Source organism: Strigops habroptila, chromosome Z, assembly GCF_004027225.2.
Source record: "Strigops habroptila isolate Jane chromosome Z, bStrHab1.2.pri, whole genome shotgun sequence".
Classification (NCBI taxonomy): domain Eukaryota; kingdom Metazoa; phylum Chordata; class Aves; order Psittaciformes; family Psittacidae; genus Strigops; species Strigops habroptila.
The window spans coordinates 67,472,456-67,493,759 of record NC_044302.2 but is presented as its reverse complement, the minus strand read 5'-3'; the positions used below and the strand labels follow the sequence as shown (position 1 = coordinate 67,493,759).

Below are 21,304 nucleotides of genomic sequence, written 5' to 3'. Positions count from 1 at the left end.
GAATTATTAGAAAAAATGTAAACGATAATATTTCATAGAGATCTACTCTTAGTAAAATGTTATACTGACAATATAAAACCATAACTTTGGGAATACTGTTTCAAGTGTTGATTAAAACTTTCCTCTCATTTCTTCTGTTATATAAAGGGACTGACAGGAATATACCAAATATGTCCATTTGTCATTCAGATTTTAAATGGCCTAAAATTCTTTCCAGATTTTTGTTTTGTTTTGGGTTTTTTGGGGGGGAAGGAGAGAGGGGTGAGGAAAATGTGGTGTTGTCTTTTTTGGTTTGGTTTGGGCTTTTTTGTTTGGGTTTTGTTTTTTAATTTTGAGTTTTTAAATCTCATTCAGGCACATTTCAGAAGCAAAAGCACCTTGGCAATATTTAAATTCTTAAATATGTGATGATATTATTTTCTGATACTTCATGATTTTGTTCTATTTCTCCTTTGTGGAAACCGAAACCATTTGAAGTGAAAATGTGGTATACAGTGTCTTGTAAACATTTAATACTAAAAGGTAATGGTCAAAGAAAAAAATTCCAGTTGCTAAGTAAGACTTTCTTTAAGATTAATCAATTGAGTGGAATCGTAAAAGTGTTGAAATATATATATTATTCAAGAAGATTTTATCCTGAATTCCTTTTGGTGTAAATCAGTTCTTTTACAGTGAAAATGGCAGCATGCAACAACAATGATCACAATTGATCTTAAGATTTTTTTTATTTTATGTATTTACATAATAGCATTTTACTCTATCGGTAGTGTGTGTTAGTATTTCTCTGTCCTTAACCAAAGTTATTCAAAAAATCAGAAAGTCTAATTTGATGAGGTCTTTCTTTGCCATAAGGACGTATGACATAGAATGAACGGAAAGCTGCCCAGTTTAAGTGTTACTTTCGCATATTCTTTCTCCAGATTGCTATATGAAGCTGTACATAATATAAACACATATTCTTGTCTCTAGTTAGTCACATTATAGTTAATGACCATATGGTCATTATGGTATAAGATCTACTGTCTGTTGTATTTATATTCCTCAAGCATATTGTTCCTTCAACTTCACAGTGTGTTAAACTATTTCAAAGGGAAAAAAATCCTTTCCCTCTTGTTTCTGGTTGTCCTATCAAGTGTAACCTTGGACCCTTATAGAGCAATTAGACCAGCCTCTATCCCCTCCTTTGTAATGAGGTTTCTTGCATTTCTGAGTCTATAACCCTTTAGTCTTCCCTAATGGGACATCATTATTCTGAAAGAAACAATGTAAATGTAAATGAATATTCTCATTAACGAGTCACAGAGAAACCTTTAGTGGTAGCGCTGTGGTAATTCTGCTTGTTATTTCTCTGGTATTCCATGCAGATTTTTTTTTTTTTTTTTTATAATTCATTATTAGTATTCAAAATTACTTCTTCTTTAATTCTGCATGTCTTTCATAATCCAGTGTTCCAACTAGTTCAACCATGTCCTTGTTTTATTCTCCAGGAACCACCTGTGAAACGTTCAAGGTCTCTGTCCCCAAAGAGCTCTTTTAGAGAGTCAGAGGAGCGAAGGAAGCTTAAAATAGCTGAAAGGAAGATTGAAAACTTAGAGAAGACACTACAGCTAAAGGTGAACATTAAAAAATAAAAATAGAAAAGCCCCTCTAGCTATAAGCTTGCGTAGATAAAGATATACCAAAATAAACAGACATTTTAAAAATGCAAAATGCACATATCATTATGGACTGTAAGTGTGTTAGCATCAGAGAGCACTCTTCATTAGTTTGTCTTTTTCCTTTACTGCTAGGAATTTTGTGTTGGTACTCCTACAGTCCTGTGGAAGTCTAATTTGAGCTGTCATCAATAATACATACTTGTTAAATACATTTTAAAATTTGTGTCTGAGAATATATACTTTGAGAAATTCATGTATTCATACAGAAATAAAGTGAAGCAGAAATTACAAATATTTATTTTTCTTTTGTACAGTAAAGCCAGCCAGTATTTTAAAATGCTGAAGCCAATTACTTGGCACAGATTTACCCCTTGTACTCTTAGAAATCGTGGCTCAGAATTTGTTGTTCTAACAAATGCTGTAAAATAAAACAAACCAGCAAACAATCCTTCCACCCTAACTATTGGTAGAAAAGCTTAATTGAGCATGTATTACAATTTCCCATTTTGTCCCCATTTTATAGATTTTTGTTGGTTTGGTTTTCTACTTCAAAAATAGTACCTTTTGCCTAATCTGTTCAAATTGCACCTCAGAATGCAAAACTCAAACCCTGAGTCATAATTTCTTACATATTTACAATTCCTCCCTTCCCCCTCCCTTCTCTCTCTGTACCCTTCCTTCCCTATTCCTTTCCCTCCCTTCCTCTTTGCCTGCTCCCATCCCCTCCCTCCCCTTCTTTCTTATCCCTTTCCCCTTTCCTTCCCTTCTCCTCCCCTCCCTTCCCCTGCCCTGCCCTTCACATGTTTGTTCAGTGTTACAGAATTTAAAAGATATTTTCAATATATGTAGCCTATAGCAGAACTGGCTCTATTGAACATGCTGTGATAAATGTTAGGTAAGTGAAAAAATCTGGGGACTCTACAAACTAATGCTGAGCTCCTGCCTCATGCAAAAAGACATTCTTGTGATAAGTCAGTTTTAGAAAAAATGTGAGTGGGAGTTGTATTTCAGCACAAATGCAAAAGTTCCTCCCCTGTATACTTGAGAGAGTTTAATGTAGTGTCTTAACACACATAGAGTATATGAACAGGAAAGATAATTTAAACTTCAGATTCAGTCTTACGGTCCATCTTGCTCCTTGTTCCTGGGAGTCAGAAGGTTACTTCTTTTTTGTTTTTTTCTTTCTGTTGAGAAATCTAAGGCATGTCCTACCAGCTGTACCTGAGAACTGGTTTTTGGCAGGCCTCCTGTTTGTTACTCTTACTTGGCCTGCCAGGCGCTGATGCTACAGGTTATTCTGGTGCTTTGGACTACAGCTGTTCTGCCCTTGGCAGCAAAGGTCACATATCAGTGTGTATGGTTGTTGTCTTAAATGATAGAGAATTACACATTTCCTTGTGTTTTCTTCTGGAAAGAGGAGAGAAGCACACCAATTTTCTAAGCAGATAAAAAAATAATATAGTAATGTGTTATTCTTTCTGCATGACCTCATAACATAATTTTTACTGCTCACCATACTGCCACTGTAATTTCTTCTTTTTCATCGTAAAAGATAATTTAGGAATCTGTGCAGCTTTATTATGTTGCAAGTGTGGGTTCTCTGTTACAGCTGTTAACCTATGAGGTCTTTCAGGGCTGTCTTCTATTGCCCCTTGAAACTGAATATATGAACTCCTTGCATTTCTTTTCTTTAGGAAACCTACTTGGTTTCTTTTGCAGAATGCCTTAATTGATTGAAAAGAAGCCCGGGTAACATAGTAAATACTGTTGTGTAACTACATTCAGGATTCAGTAAGGCTATTGCCAGCATGACAGTGAACTCATCTGTCATAATATTAACATCAGAATAATACTATTGGCATTGTATGATTTTTTTTTTATTAGCCTCCTCTGAGGCAGTGCTTCCGACAAAGAATAATGTATGCGATCAACACTTTCGAAAGTGGTACTTGCATTATTGCCTCGTCAAGCAAAGTGTTGACTATATGATTACTTGAAAGAAACTTGCTCAGAAAAATGCTTGTTCTGTCAATAAGCATACTGATCATGCATACCCCGAAGATGAAATTGTGATTTTATCCATCAGTCCTCTGAAAATAGGTAATTAAAAAAAAAACAAACCCAAAACCAAACCAACAGCATTATTTATGGGGTTTTCAGGAACAGAAATATTTGATGCCCCGGTCAGTATTATAAAGGAACAGAAAAAAGCAAGATGCTGAGTTCTCCTCAGCTGACTACGGGAATATGATGTCATTGGTATCACAGAAACATGGTGGGATGGCTCCTATGACTGGAATGTCGGAATGGAAGGTTACAGGCTGTTTAGAAAAGACAGGCCAGGCAGACGGGGAGGGGGCGTTGCTATCTATGTCAGTGATAGGCTAGAGAGTATGGAACTCTGTCTGGGGATGGGTGATGAGGTAACAGAGTGTTTGTGGGTCAGGATCAATGGGAAAACAGCAACGGGGGACATTACGGTGGGGATCTGTTACAGGCCGCCTGATCAAGAGGACTCTGTGGATGAAGCGCTCTACAGACAGATAGGAGCAGCCTCACGCTCGCAGGCCCTGGTCCTCATGGGGGACTTCAACCATCCTGACATCTGTTGGAGGGACAGTATGGCCCGGCACAAGCAATCCAGGAGGTTCCTTAATTGTGTGGAAGACAACTTCCTCTTTCAAGCAGTAGAGGAGCCGACGAGGAGAGGTGCCATGCTGGACCTTGTGCTCACCAACAGGGAGGGACTGGTTGGAAATGTAATGCTCCAGGGCAGCCTTGGCTCTAGTGATCATGAGATGGTTGAGTTTGAGATCCTCAGGACGGTGAGAAGAGCGTGCAGCAAGCTCACTACCCTGGACTTCAAGAAAGCAGACTTTGGCCTCTTCAGGAACCTCCTTAGTAAGGTTTCATGGGATACAGTCCTAGAGGGCAGGGGGGCCCAAGACTGCTGGCTGATATTCAAGGATCACCTGCTACGTGCTCAAGAGTGTTGCATCCCGACTAGAAGAAAGTGCAGCAGGAGGGCCAGGAGACCTCCATGGATGGACAAGGAGCTGCTGAGGAAACTTAGAGGGAAAAAAGAAGCTTATAGAAGGTGGAAGCAAGGACAGGCGGCCTGGGAAGAATACAGGAGCATTGCCCGAGAAGCTAGGGACCAGGTTAGGAAAGCTAAGGCCCAGCTAGAATTAAGTTTGGCAAGGGATGTAAAAGATAACAGGAAAGGATTCTATAGATACGTAGCAAATAAAAGACAGGCTAGGGACAATGTAGGCCCTCTCCAGAAGCTATCAGGAGAACTGGCTACCATGGATTTGGAGAAGGCTGAGGTTCTTAATGACTTCTTTGCCTCAGTCTTCACCAGCAAATGCTCTGACCACACCACGAAAGTCTTGGAAAGCAAATGCTGGGACTGTGAAAATGAAGACCTTAGGCCCACTGTAGGAGAGGATCAGGTTCGAGACCATCTTAAGAACCTGAACGTGCACAAGTCCATGGGACCTGATGAAATCCATCCACGGGTCCTGAAGGAGCTGGCGAATGAAGTTGCTAAGCCACTGTCCATCATATTCGAAAAATCCTGGCAGTCAGGTGAAGTTCCCGATGACTGGAAGAAGGGTAATATAACCCCCATTTTCAAGAAGGGGAAGGTGGAAGACCCGGGGAACTACAGACCAGTCAGTCTCACCTCTGTGCCTGGCAAAATCTTGGAACAGTTTCTCCTGGAAAACATGCTAAGGCACATGAAAAACAACGAGGTGGTTGGTGACAGCCAACATGGCTTCACTAAGGGGAAATCCTGCCTGACCAATTTGGTGGCCTTCTATGATGGAGCCACGGAACTGATGGACAGCGGCAGAGCAGTTGATGTCATCTACCTGGACTTGTGCAAAGCATTCGACACTGTCCCACATGACATCCTTGTCTCTAAATTGGAGAGACATCAATTTGATAGATGGACCACTCGGTGGATAAAAAACTGGCTCGATGGCCGCACACAAAGAGTTGTGGTAAATGGCTCGATGTCCAGTTGGAAACCTGTAACGAGTGGTGTCCCTCAGGGATCGGTGTTGGGACCGGTCCTGTTCAACATCTTTGTCGGTGACATGGACAGTGGGATTGAGTGCGCCCTCAGCAAGTTTGCCGATGACACCAAGCTGTGTGGTTTGGTTGATACGCTGGAGGGAAGAGATGCCATCCAGAGGGACCTTGACACGCTTGTGAGGTGGGCCGATGCCAACCTTATGAAGTTTAACCAAGCCAAGTGCAAGGTCCTACACCTGGGTTGGGGCAACCCCAGGCACTGCTACAGGCTGGGCAGAGAAGAGATTCAGAGCAGCCCTGCAGAAAAGGACTTGGGGGTGTTGGTTGACGAAAAGCTTAACATGAGCCGGCAGTGTGCGCTTGCAGCCCAGAAAGCCAACCGTATCCTGGGCTGCATCAAAAGAAGCGTGACCAGCAGGTTGAAGGAGGTGATCCTGCCCCTCTACTCTGCTCTTGTGAGACCCCACTTGGAGTACTGCGTACAGTTCTGGTGTCCTCAACATAAAAAGGACATGGAGCTGTTGGAGCGAGTCCAGAGGAGGGCCACGAGGATGATAAGAGGGCTGGAGCACCTCCCATATGAAGACAGGCTGAGAAAGTTGGGGCTGTTCAGCCTGGAGAAGAGAAGGCTGCGTGGTGACCTCATAGCAGCCTTCCAGTATCTGAAGGGGGTCTACAAGGATGCTGGGGAGGGACTCTTCCTTAGGGACTGTAGTGGTAGGACAAGGGGTAATGGGTTCAAACTTCAACAGAGGAAGTTTAGATTAGATATAAGGAAGAAGTTCTTTACAGTGAGGGTGGTGAAGCACTGGAATGGGTTGCCCAGGGAGGTTGTGGATGCTCCATCCCTGGCGGTGTTCAAGGCCAGGTTGGACAGAGCCTTGAGCCACATGGTTTAGGGCAAGGTGTCCCTGCCCATGGCAGGGGGGTTGGAACTAGATGATCTTAAGGTCCTTTCCAACCCTTACGATTCTATGATTCTATGATTCTATGACTCATTTCTGGCAAAGGAAAGTTGGCTCTTACTGTCTTTTTGCGAATATAGTCATATTAATTCAGTGTGTCCATAGTTTACCGGTAAAGAATCAGCTTCATTTCTGCACTCCAGGAGATACTACAAACGAACAGAGCATGCCTGATTGCACCCTTGTTTAGGGAAGAGCATGTCAAACTAAATGGAAGTATTTCATGGATTTTGAGTAACAAATTATCAAACTGGTACTTAGAATGGTCCAAAGCATAGTACATCAATTTACTGTTGGTCTTTAGGAAGTGGGTAGAGGTCTGATTGCCAAGAGTTAGATATTTGATACAAAATAAGAATATATTCTCTTCTCCTATATTATGTTTCTAGATCTGTGATCCATGTTACAGCCTGGAGGAGATATTCCTTGCTTTAACTGGAAAGGTTTCAAAAGCTATAGGACATCTTCCCTTTAGGTTTTCTCATCCTTTTTGTTTGAAGTCCTAAGATACTGGAGTGAATTAGAACTAGCATATATCAATCTTTAGGGCAACCTTAATACTTCTTAATGTCAGCAATGGCACGGTGTTATATTTAGTTTAGATATTTTATATATACTACTATTCTATGTATGGTGTTCAGATCCTGAAAATATATTAATATTGTGTCTTTTCCAAATAACTACTTGTGGATTTTTATTTTTTTTTTTAATGGTAAGATTCCTGACTTCTTGTCAGCCTAAAAAGAGTAATCAAAGAACTGAATCACTATAAACTCCATTTTAATTCAGCTTGTTATAGGTCAATTTCAACAAAATTTTGAACTAGTGATTAGAATCTTCTGGCTTATCTGAACTATCTGCAAAAACCAAAATTACTTTTTTTCACAGGCAATTGGGTTCTTCCTTCTGCAATTAGACTTTGTCTTTTTGTCTTTCATACTGCATGGAAAGTTCTAAGAATGACAGTGGAAAGCTGGAGAATAGCCTGGAGATCCAGCATTCCTAAAGATGGTTGTTTTGTCTCATCTCTGTCACTATTCAGAAAACTGTATACAAGAGAGGTTAATTATTTAGAAAAATATAATGTAACTCAATTAGAGAGAGATGGAACTAACAGATTATGGAAATTACAGTGCAAAGTTAAAGTTCTGAAATTCTGAATTCAATAAAGAGAGTCATTAGGGCAGTTAATTGCCTAATTTCTATTTCTGCAAGAAATAGCAACTGATAAGGGAAGAGAATAACTGTAACAGAATGGGTAATGAAACAGGTAAGCAATAATGAAAAATGTAGATTCATAAACAGGAAAGGCCAAGTTCTGCATTTGGTTATATTTCTGAAAGGGCATTGACACTAATAAACTACTGAGGTTTTATGCTGAAGACATTATTTTCCAGTACCTTGCCAGACTTGATCAGTTTTCACTAGCAAGATCGAACAATTTCAGAGCAATAATTTCATTAACTTCTCTTGAAAACACGGCATCTGTAATTGGATTCTTATAAAAATTTCCTGTTTTAGCCTCAGACAAAGCTTGGTAATGGTTACTCTGTCCTTTGTCATAAATTTATCTATCTTGCTATTTGTGTGATTGTTATTAATAACGATGTAGTATTTATATGAGCCACTTAAAAGCAGACAAAAGTACTTTTAAGCAATTCGATTTTTATAAATATATCTGGGTTAGAGTTTGTTTCAGAAAAAAAAAAAAAGTAACACCACTGCTATGGGAAAGTATTTAATAGTAAAGTCCCTTTGGTACCTGCTTCTATTCCTAAATCTGCTTTTTGTGTTGCCTGATTCACTTCCAGAAACCATCTGGAATGTTATATATAGTAGCATCTGAAATTTTAGCTGGTATCTTTCAGCTTTGCTTCTATGTCATGAAAGCTAGGCTATGTTTTAGAAGCCAAGCTTAGTCTAGGTACTTTTTAGACAGCACTACTGTAGAAACCCTTGCCATGTTTTTACAATGGGATTTCATTTTTATTATTTGCAGCTCTGAATACCGGTGTATCTTATTTATTGACTAATGTGGAAATGCCCTCCTTGCATATAAGCAGTAAATACATGCAAATAAAGTATTGTGATTTACTTAGAAATTAAGGAACATGTTCTGATTTCTGCTCTACAAGCAGAGCTCCCATTGAACCAGAAATGAAGCACTGAGGACAAATTTTATTGCAGGATGATGTCTGGTGAATTCTTTACTGCTGTATGTCAGCATTTAACTTGCTGTGGAATGTCCTGTTCTTAATTTTTTTCAGAGCACAGTATGGTCACTTAGGAAAATCTTCTTTTAAACTTGCATTATGTTATCTTCTAATATAAATCAAGGTATATCTTACTTTTTGTTTGGTAAAAACAAGAGGACAAAGTACTGCAGGTTTATATATATTTACAGAAATAAATCCATATATGAGGAAATCCTGAAGCTATTTAATTTAGGGGGTCTTGATGTCTACTTCAGTTGTGGCCAGTGTTTTCCTTAAAATATGTAGATTAGTTTTCTATGAAGAAGAAAAAAGAAATATCCTTTTTCAGTGTTTTGGGGCAATGCATTCATAAGTTGAAAACTGGAATTTTGGTAGTAAATTTTTTAAAACTTCTCAACATCATGGAAAAATAAAAGTAAATTTTGCCAAATAAGCAAAAATCTCCCACAGTAGCAATAAGATAAATTTGACCTCCAGTATTATTATTCCTGATCTTTTTATTTAGATATCTGTTTACTAGTTACTTAAGCAGAACTTTTGTTTCTGTGTGACAGTCTCTTACGTTTTGCCCAACTGTAATTTTGGGGTTTTTTTGTTGCTGTACAGGCTCAAGAAACTGATGAGCTAAGAGCAGCCCATGAAAAACGCAGAGAGAGGCTGCAGATGTTACAGACCAACTACAGAGCACTAAAAGAGCAATTAAAGCAGTGGGAAGAGGGTGATAGCAGGTAAGTTACGTAGCTCATTAAAAACATTTCCCTTACACAAGAAATCTGAACAAAAGTATTATAGAGGTGTTCAAAAGAGAATTTGATTTGAAGGGAGGGGATGCTGCTTGGTGATCAAGACTTTATTCTTTGTTTAAGCAGAATACATGGCATACCCTATATGAGAAAAATTGCAATTGAAACCAAGAGTAAAATGTATTGAGCTGACACCTTGACTTCTTTTATTTAGGATCTCATTGTGAGCCTGAGTACTGGGCAAAGGTCTGTTAGGACTGCTTATTTATGCTCATCTAATTCCCCAGTTGATTAATTTGTTGACAGTGTATATTTTTAATTTTCTATAATAGATCAATTTCTCCTTGTGTTTTAAATAGTTTTTATAAATAATTTTGTTCTTTAAAAATACAGAAATAACAGTCTCTCTAGCATTTAGTGGTTCAAACATTAACTGAAGCTAATCCTAAAATCCCCTTCTTAATAGGGAAAAAAAGAGCATGTGCATGAAAAGCAGGGTATTTTCATCCGTTAAATGTTTATAAAATCAATTATTTCTGATCATTCTACAGAAATATTGCAGTAATATGTCTTTATTAATGGATAGACTCTAACACATTAAAATTTAAATAGAGAGTATTTTATATATATAATTCTCCCTTAAATTCTATACAGAACACAGAAAATTTTATGCAGAATTTTTTAAGTCCTTAACAGAGAGTGAGAATTTTTGGTAAACAGACACATTTGGAGGTATATGAAGACATTTTCTATCACATCAGTTATCAGACACCGCTGAGATACAGTTTTTCAGGCCCTGTTTCAGGAAAGTAATTTGAGCAGATCCTTGCATGCTGGTGCCTTTAGTAAGACTTCATTGTGCACCTACAGTTTAATAAACACATATGTATTTTACTACAGATAATTCTTTTTGTAATTAAAGCAATACTGAGTAATCTTGACATAAATTTGTAACTCTGTCTGACCAAAAAGAGAGTCACAGAAATTGCTGTAAAACTGGGAACTGTTCAGAATCCAGAGTGACAGAATGGTAAACTGTCCCTCATATATAAATAATGCTTTGCCCTATCTGAGTAGATTTGCATTGCTTTGTAATGCTATAGAATTTACCTAAGAAGGGTTTTTCTTTTAAGAAATAAAACCCAAGTGTGAATGAAAATAATGGCAAGGTACAAATGTGCTACAAGCATTGGTAGCACAGGAATGCTTTTTAAATATCAGACCATAAACAACAATTGGATTTGTTTAAATTAGAATGAAAAGCTATTGTTTATTTAGGAAAGACATGGATGTTTTTATCTTCTAGTGCACAGTTTTAAATTCAGTGCAAGCTGGGAATGACTGAAACCTACTGGATGATAGTTACTTTTTGAATGAAATTATTTAATTCCATGTCTAAAGCTAAGTAGGCATTCATAGTCCACAGATAAAAAAAATTCAAGCTAGATAAAGACAGTATCAAAACTTGAATCAATCCAATTTGATACACAGTGAAGCACTGAGTGTTCTGGTTCTGATAGTTAAAAAACAAGGGAGGAGGAAGGGAAAGGGAGACAAAAGCAACTTCTATTTCTGTTTAAAATAAATGACACCAGCTTCTGTCCTGACAGAAATGTATTTGGGAAAAGTAGATAGTGGGGAAGGTGTAATACTAAATCTTTATTCATTTAGCAGAGTTTTTCATGTACAATGAAGACAAGCTGCAAATTACAGTTTGATCATTTTTGTCATCAGAACAGAATTGTATGAAGCCATCATACTAAAAGAGGTTTGTTTTTCCTTTTTAATATGGTTAAACAAAGAAAAGTGGCCAAGACACAAACAAAAACTGTCTGTAAATGGTTACACCTTACACTGTAATTCTGGTATCTCAAAAAGCTTTATACTGCTGGTGTAATGTAAATTGTGCGTTAAGAACTGAGTATCAGCTGCTTATGTGGCACTTCTGATCCTCTGTAAGTGATGGAGGACCCCATTCTTTTTGATTCTTCATAGATTAAAATCTGTTATCAAGATGGCAGCTGATGGGACCTAATGCACCTGTCAGTGTACATACAACTTCCACTGACATACGTGACTGCGAAGATGATGGGGGCATTATGAGGTTACTACATTCTCGGAGAGTTTATTTCTATCCCAGCAGGAATTTAGGTTGCAGAGAATTTTAAATTTATTTTGTAAAGGTTTTTTTTTTAAATAATTTTGATCTTTTGCATTACTAAAATACATAAAAACATTATAATGACACAAAACCTGAAATATTTGCACTTTCTTTTTCTGTGTTTCTAAATTCAGTATGCTTTTTCCTGGTCCATCATCTTATCCATAGGCAGCTTATTCTTTCATTAGACCAGTTTGATTTAGAGTGGGCATTAGTGTAACTTGGTTTTGCAAGGGGCATATTTTTTGTAGATTGGTTTTTCAGGAGCACTGGGGGAGCTGGTGGCTCTTGCATTGTGTTGCAAGAGATTGTATGATGGTTTCACCTTCTGCTTTCTCATGCTAATATTGTGAGCAATATTGACAGAATGAATGTGGGTGATGCTGCTCTGCCACATGTCAGTTGAGAGCAATGGTGCCATACTAGCATGGTATCTATGTGAAGCTATGTAATTGATCTTTTCTATAATAACCATATTTAAGTTTTCATGCCTCACAGAATGTATACAGCATACAATATTTATATTCAGTGGATGCCGTAGTTTTAAAATATGTATTTTCTGAAAGCAACTACGCTTTTATTCTTGTCATCCTAAAACATGTAGATATCTGAAAACAAACTACCTCTTTTTACTCATAAACAGGATTGAAAGTAGTAAAGGCAGATACCAGCATGCAGACCCCCATCAGCTTTGTCAAGAGGATTCTGATGCTGTGTGGAATGAACTGGCTTTTTTCAAAAAGCAACACAAAAAGCTATTGATAGAAAAGTGAGTTTGTTTCTTAAATGATGTGTACATAAAGAAACATTCTGCTGTTTTTTCTGATGTTAGTGCTTTGCAGGTCACGGAAGAGAAATTCCTTGCAAAATTCCAAGATAAAACCATCTTCTACCAAAAGCAGAAAAGGAAAACATCAGCTTTTCCTTTTTTTCTTTTTTTTTTCCCCCCCTCTTAAAACAGTGACAAGTTACAAGTTTGCTAGCACTAACAGAAACTGTATTCCATGATCTAGGGATTGTGTTAATTAATGTGGCTCTCATCTGTTGGAGGTGTCGCTCTTCATTAGCCTGTATTTTACACACTGCCGTGCTTCATTTTTGGAATGAGGTGGTGAGGGGATAACCTAGCCAGCCATCCTTGTTTGATCTCTGTGATACATACGCAATGCAGAATGCCTCAGCTCTCTTGGTTCCCTGCCCTGTCCTGCTAATCCCAGCTGAGCTCATTATGGTGTAGCCTTGCTGCTACTCCTGGAGCCAGAGCTGTCCAAGCTAATTACTGGTAGCAGCAGAGCTGCCTGTTAAGGGTCTGGTGTGGATCTGCTAACATGGTCCTTGGTAGTGACCTGCAAAAAGCACGAGGGAGTTGCTCTCTTTCTTGCTGTGCACTGCCTGTCCTTTGGGTTTAGCGCTGATCCCTTCACACAGCTCTTTTAGCTGTAGTAAGTGTAAAACTTGGTGAAGGAAACTCTTACTTTAGAAAACATACAGTTTGCTGCTTTGATCTCATAATTCATAGGCTATTACACTCAGCCAGGCAAAGTAAGAAAATGTTCTTTTATACTAGACAAAAGGAAGTTAGTATGGTATAATTAGCCCTTTGCTGCGATTTAACACTTTCTGTAAGTCAAGTTGATTTTTTTTTTTTTTTTTCATTTAAGAATCAAGACATCATAGAAACTTTTATTCAGACTTTGGTTTTTGTCAGCATTAAAGAAAATGTGTTTTCCCAATAGATCACAATGTAAACCGATTTTGTGGAGATACCATGAAGACTGCTATCACAGAATTTCAACAGCAGTAAATTGTTTTGCAGTATGTAGGTCCTTGTGTTGCCCATAAGCTGCTTGAATGTATTACATTCAATATTGCCAGGAGCTGTGTTGCAAGGAGTATGCTTATATCTGCCTGTTACAATTGTGTGCCGGTTCTTGTCACTTCATTGTCACATCTTCGTTGTTTTGAAACTATCACAACGAATTTTCACATGTACTACTTCTGTTTATTCTTATGTAGGAAAGAGCACTTTATTGCCATGCATTTAATTGCAATTACAGTCCTCCTTCTATCACTAGTCGACGCATGCACCACAGGCAACAGTAACTTAGGAGCAATAACATAAGCCTTCTTTTCACACAAAGCCATGAAAGAAAGATTGCTTGTGTGTTTTGCCTGAAGGTTGGTACAGTTGGACTGTTTTTCTAGAACTCTGGTGCAGTTACATTTATGAGGGACACTCTTACGCTTCGTTCATTGTGGATCAGCAGCCTTGACTAGATTATGGTGAAGTGGCATGAGGGAACAGTTGAACTCTTCAAAATACAGATTAAGTGAAAGTGAGTTCTTAAAATTCTGCATGGTACTTAGGAAGAAGCCAGTGCACCACTTTGATCATTAAGGTGAACTCCTTGGTGTGTTTAGGTGCTTTTTACTCCTTATGAGCAATGAGACTTATTGTTAGTTGAAGTAAGGAAGGAATGAATAAATAACTCCTTTTTATATCTGTCTTCAGTGTCTGTCTCTTGTAACACGTGTCTTTAAATTGTTGAAGAAGTCAACATTTCAAGATCTGAGCTCATTTTGTTTAGAAAGTCAATACTAAATTTAGTGTACTTTCCAGATTTAGCCCTAGCTAGATAGGGCTTCTTTATATTGCATATATTCTTTCTTATGCTCTGCGGACAAAGGATGTGATCTACAGAGCTGTACCAATTATTTATATGTGTGATTTTACATGCAGCATAAGAAAATCAGGTTAGCCCATTGTTTTTGTGGATGCACTTATTTTCATAGACCTCACTGATTGTTAGCTTAAGTTGATATAGAACATGTATAAGCCAAATCCAAAGCAACATTGCTTGAAGAAGAGTGTCTGTATAGAATTATATATTGGTTGAAGTCAGTTTTAACTCCCTCCCTTCTTTCCAGGGGTAGAACAATGGTGTAAAATATCTTTAACTTGCACATACATTGCTGTCAAAATAGATGGATAATAAATAAAATATATGGTAAAACAAAGGAGAGCTCATGGATGCATGTCCTAGGCTCCAAAATGCAGTCATTACCAATAGCACACTGTAAGCAATTAGTTTCTAAGTTATGCAATCTGGTTTTAAGTCAGAAGAAACTGAAGTTACTTCAGAAGTCACTGTTCTGGTGGCACCCAATTCCAAATTCTGTGGAATTTGGTGGAGAGATTTTATGTCAGCCACTACTTTCTGTCAGGTCTTTTCTTGCAATGAGTTTCTTATCACAGGCAGGGATTTCTTTACTTTCATGTAAACTATTAAACCTATGCACTTTTGAAGCTGGACACTAACACAAACAAATACAGTGTTTAAGCCTTATATTCAATCACCTGTTTTTTGAAATAGATGAAGTTTTCTGTATTAATGAATTTCAGAATGCCAAATGTCAGTATTTCTTGGAGAATGTTGATGCAGAATGCGTAGCATTGTTGCTACCATATTTTTACTTTTTGGTTAGTAAAGAATAGCATGTGCATGTTGTATTACTTTGCAATTAATAATGAAATATGTTTCAGAGCCATGGGCTGCATTCTCTCCACAATTAATGATGTATAAATTTGAGCTGTTTGTGCATATAAAAGAAAGTACCTCTATATTTTAACAATCCCATACTAGATTAGTAAAATATAATAATCAATAAATTGTGATTATTCAGTATGTGCTCAATGCTTTTTTTGTATATTTCTCTTGAATTTCCCAACATTCTTCTGGAAGGAAAAGGATTCCCCCCCCCCACCCCTCCACTAATATTATTTGTCTTTATACTAAGTGCATTATGGAATTATTCTTCTCTAACTTTACAGAAATTGTTTTTAATAACAGTTTTACCTGAGTTCTTTATTAAGCTTCCTCCGCCACTATTTACTCTTTCATAAAGAATATTAGATTATTTTCCACCGTGTATATGATCTGCATCGAAAGCTGCATTTTTAATTTTGAGTTATAAAATCTCCTTTTGAAAATTCACTATTATTAAAACAAAATAAAACAAACAAGCTCCAAAATTTAAGTTCATTTTGAGATCTGAACTGGTACCTAGGGAAACAGTCTAACTTCTAAGCCCTCATAACTCATTATGTTAAGAAATCCTATAGCAGCTACCAGCTAAACTCATGCCAAAATTGAAGGGTTAAAAGCAGAAACAAAAAGAGGTAGTTGAAATAAATTCTTTAAGTATTCTTTGAACTATTTATTAATGCTGTCGGCCAAGTGAAAACAATTCCACAGCTCTGCTAGGATCTCCCATTTTGGTCTTCTTACGTGGGTCATTTTCTCTGTGAAGTATGCAGTACGTATGTTGCAGTCATTTCCTGTCAAGTATCATGTTATTGCAGCCTACAGAAGCGGGCATTGTATTAATGTTCAAGTTCTGTGTAAAGAAAAACATACAGATTGATCACTTTTTCTTCCCCTTAAGCAAGCAGAAGAACAGGAGTATTGAAACAGTAGTTAACAGCTAAGACCATGCTTGGATAATGCAATTTTTATTTAAGCTGCATCAAACTGCTGAAAACTTGCAAGGGAAAGATCTAGTTATGTAGAAAAAATTGAAATTTCTTTTATTCAGCTGTGCAAACCAGAGCTTTCAGATTCAGCATCTTGCAGCCACATAGACCTGGAATATCTTCAATTAAAATAGGCATATCATTTTACAGAGAGATTGATAGATACATTTTTATAGACACAAATATATGCAAATATGCACAGAGATATATATATATAAATGTAGTATAGTTCTGAGGTTTTTAGATAGATTATTTTTAATATTGACCATTAAGTACTAAATGTTGTCTTTCTGTGGAATTGTATTGGCAGATATGTCCTTCAACATATTCTTCCCACATCAGTTAGATTCATCTGTGTATCTATACTATTTGGATTTTGCTGAAATTCAGGGTAAATTAGTATGTAGCATGCCCAATTGAACTGCTACTTGATTGCAAGCTAGCAAATTCAAACTAGTTTGGCATTTCCATATTAAATTAGAATTTCCTACTGTATGGGATACCCTGTCCCTTTGGTCTTTATGTACAGACTTTGGAAAGGTATAGTTGACTGTATATAAGCTGTTGTGGAAGCTTTACAATTTTGCATTTTTTCATTCTGGATTACTCTGTAGGAGATCTTGTAATTGATACCTGAATTGATTCACTGAATGATTTGAGTCGGTATGTTCTTTGCCATAAGACATTATGACATAGGTACGGTATGATCATATGCAGCTTCTGGTAGTCATTCTTTCCTCTGAGTGCCTGGTAGTTGTGTGCGTCCTCTGTGTAGGAAATGTGATCTGGATCTCTGAAGCATGTAGAATCACTGCAAGCTCAGTAGCATTCTTACTTTGCTATGGAAGCTATTTAATAAAGGGTTCTTATTAATTTTGCACTTTTAGGAAAACAAGACCTCATGATTTCTGTTTTCCTTATTCTTTGTTCTGTGCCCTGTGCAGTGGTATCTAACCAGTCAGTTTGCATGAGCCTAACGTGGGAACAGCAATAGCATGTGATGTCTCTTGCCTTTTCTAGCAAAAGTGTGGTGGAAGAAAGCTAAGTTTACTGTTATGGAATGGTGGAAGTAAGAAATATAAATGTAGGCTTTATTAGTTCCTCTGCCTCTTGAATGTGTGTGGGGGTTTTTTCTGTTGGGTTTTTTTTTTTTTTTCCTATAGAACCTGCTGAAAAATTGCAGTTTTGATCACTTTGACAGTCTCTTTGGCTAAACCAGAAATATCTGGTATCTGGTCATCAGAGACTTTAAACCTCCATCATTCTGAGCAGTGTCCAAGTAGCACAGTATTTTTTTCCTTTGGTCCACTTAATAGGTACATCGTGTAATTAAAATTAATTAATTTGCATAAAAGTGCATTCATGCTACATCAATGTTAAAAAATGTCACCTAAGGAGTATACCTTTGTGACCCGTGTCCTATCTCTGTAAAGTAATTTTTTTGTTCTTCAGTTTTAGGATTGCTGGGACATAGCAGGCTTCTTACTGCAAAATACTTTAATAGCTCAGGGCTCTGGTTTACTTTTTACTAAAATCAGTAATTCTATTTTAGAATTACTAATTCTAATACTGCAAAGCCAAATATAATTAAAATAATTTTGTATATGTATTTCTTTAGGTTTTGGATGGATAAAAAGATTGCTAAAGCTAAAATTCCACCTTCTCTTCTACTGGAAATTATTAGATAGAGCCTAGATTCTGCTGCTGGTTTTAGAGGGTACATTCGCACTGACTAGACTGAACAGTGCTCAGTGGAAATGATAGCCCTGCTCAAATGTGAGAACTTGAAACAGTGCAGTTGTTGGCTAAAATTACTACAAATTATTTAAAATGTCAGAAAACAGCAGCATTGGTTGTACTACAGGGTGCAGTTTTTAGAAGATGTTTTTAGAAGATGTTTTTAAAGAACCGAAGTCAGAGATCTACATGCCAATGAAGTCATGTACAGGCTTTTGCATAATTAACTTACATGGCCCCTTTAGTGAAGAGAATTATTTTCTCTTTTCTAGCAAGCATCTATTTACATTTTCACAAGGTACTGTCAGCTAACTGAAACAAATATATTGTTGTTTTCCAGTGAGTGTTCTGTCAGGGGTAGTAGGATTAATGGTCTTTAATTGTGAAGCTTGTCTCTAGACCTCTTCTTACTTGTGTCCACCAGATCTTGTAATTTCCCTTATCCTAACTAACAGACAAACTTGGGAGCTTGCAGTGCTTTTGGAAATCAGACGTGTTGCTCCTTTCCATATAATGTCGGTAATGGAGACTTTGATGTGTTGGTCACCTGAGGTTTGTTTATATAAGGTTAAAAGCACTGATGTGATAAGTATCTGCACTGATGTCCTCACCCTGTGTGCTGCTCTGAGTTATGTTGGTTACACTGGTACCCCGAATCCTTTCTGAACTAACTACACATAAACACTGTTTATGGTCTTGTTATAAAGGAATGGGAAAATTCAAATTAAAAAAATAAGCATCGTTCACACAATGTATTTTTTTCTTTTTAACACCTTTGGACAATCAACTTGGTTTTGTGCTGTAGTAAACAAGTAAAAGATCACTAAATGGTAGGTAAAATTTTAGGCAAGGGTTTCTACCATCCTTTTGCAAGCTACAGGTTATGCTGCATGTTGGAACTATTTTAGTCACCAGTCACCAGCACATCCTTGGGTTTTGAGTGACTATTAATTTGAAATATATCTCAAAAATCATTCTTGACAACTATGACACTGTTCACTTTTTTTTTTTTTTACGTGGGGGAGTTGCTTTTATCCTTTTTTGCTCCTGAATGTGGGTTGTAAATCAGAGAGACTTTACTTAGCACCAAGAGATACCGCTTCTTGCAATTTTCATCCATCCTGTAAGTGACTGAATTGGGAAACAGGAATGATAAAGACATATTTTTGGGAAGTGAATGTACAAAGTAAGATAGATAGCTCAGTGGCTCTGTGTAGTCAAATATTCCTTTCCTTGGTTAATTAAGACTACAAGCTTCTTTGTGTAAAGTGTAAGTTTATAGCTTTCTTCCTGTAAAGGAATTCAAGTAAATCATTCTGAATAGTTTGAATGTTCACAAAATGTAAGTAGTGCTAGTACTTCTTGCTTTACTCTTCCTTTGGCAGCATTATCCCCAGACATGTGTAATGGTTTTTGCTCTCTTGCACAGTCTAGATCAAACACCTGCTCCCAGGTTTACTCTTGCCTCCCAAGGCTGTCAGTTGACACATAAATATACAGACCCATGAAAAGAGCTTATTTTGCCCTTACTGCAGGCAAATGTTCTTGAATCATAATGCTATAGGCAAAAAGTGAAAAATTTCTGTCAGAGTAGTATTTCACCTGTAAAAGTTGGATAAAGTTTCTGCCTAACTTGGTTCTCATGACTCTAAACAATTTTTGAATAATAGAAAATGAAAATCAGGGTTTGTATTATGACACATCAGACTCTCCATCCTGATTTATGGCAGCCTCTTCGTATATTTTCTTCATGGCCTTTTTACAAAAGTATGCATATTGTGCGTGTACACTGTAGTTTTACATGGTAGTATTTTTACCATTTTGAAGACTTGTGAACAGAAAGTACAGTTCAGTTTTGCTTACCTAGAAGATCTTTCTATAAGATCTATCTTTCTGACCTGTTGTCTTTCTCCTAAAGCTCCTTTCTTTTCTGAGGGGAAGAAAAAACAACTTCTGCTATCCTGTTTTCCTTGGAAGGATTTGGCTATTTGGCTTAAGCTTTGGATAAGAAAAAATTATTTGGCATAACTTACTTCGGTTACTGTAATAAGCAACACTACCGTCCCTTTTTAAGGACCCTGATAAAAAGCATGCAAAGCTTGTTTAGCAGTCTTTTTCTGTCTGATTTTCTTCTTAATTTGGCTTTCTGGTCTTTAATAATCTTCCATGACTTTGGAGGAAAACATTTGAAAAGGCAATAGTTAACCTCTTGGGCTCAGGAAGGCTTCCCTGACTGCAGCAGCTCCTGGACTAGCCCCCTGATATCTGTCCACACCAGCAACAGTATGTATTTGGAGATTGTGGTTGGTTCTGTTTATTTCTCCAAAGAGTCATCCTGCTGCAGTCTTACAATATGTAATCCTTGGGATGGAGTCGGTTTCCACAGTGGGTTATTTCTTCTTAAGTATTCAGCTCTATTAGAAATGAGATTCTCTGCTTGGTTTTATTTTCCAGATAAAATTCCCGGGACAAATGGAAAAAAGAAAAAAAAAGTCTTACTGTTTGTTTGTATGTTTATTTTAGACTGCCATGAGTCTGCTCTCTTAATTCCTTTTATCTGTATGCAGAGGAGTGTAAGAGTCTCCTGCTGACCCTACCTATGGATGCTGGAAGCTGCGGATGAGCAATGGCTGATTTACGGGATGTGTATTACCCAGGAGGCAGTGGTTTGCTAGAGGACTAACTAGGGTCCTCTGGCAATGGGTTAGCCTAGGGTCGGCAACTCTCGAAGAAAGAAGTCATTTGAACTGATAAGTGCAGAGAGAAAGTTTATGCTATAGTTCAGACTATCTTTCTAAATTACCTTTTCTTTAATGCATTGAGACCCAAGAGCACACGTGTATATGTACCTTAGATTTGGAGCTGCGTGAGGTCTCCTGATGGTATCTTTAGATTTGCTGACAATTGAAAATGATGAGTACTAGGAAATTTTGTTCTAGCAAGAAGGTATATTTTGCAGAAGCCCTGCTTCTATGCAGATGGTATGAGCATTTTGCCTATTCTAGTAACTTGATAAGTAAGCAACTGTTACAGAGAATTTCTTGCTGATGCCTAGCTATAATCTAAAAGAAATTAGAAGTAATTCCTTTGGCAAAACTGATTCTATAGCACAGTTTTTATTATGCTACCTCTTCCTATATTCCAAATGGGTGAGTATTACAAAAATAACTAAATAATGGAGAAGTAATCAAAATTATTATATTGCTATAAAATAGCACTCAGAACATTGTATGATACTGGAAAGAG

General features: G+C 37.3%; 1 protein-coding gene across 2 annotated transcripts in view; it reads left to right on the top strand.

Moving 5' to 3' along the window:
- Positions 1-21,304, top strand: part of CNTLN (centlein) — a 196,153-nt gene that overhangs the window by 93,435 nt on the left and 81,414 nt on the right. Inside the window, exons 9-11 of one of the 2 annotated variants that reach the window (XM_030512316.1) lie at positions 1,488-1,613; positions 9,490-9,611; positions 12,431-12,556. In XM_030512316.1, coding sequence (XP_030368176.1) covers positions 1,488-1,613; positions 9,490-9,611; positions 12,431-12,556 — 374 coding nt within the window. The remainder of the gene's footprint in view (positions 1-1,487; positions 1,614-9,489; positions 9,612-12,430; positions 12,557-21,304) is intronic. The other variant, XM_030512317.1, reaches the window with a different exon arrangement.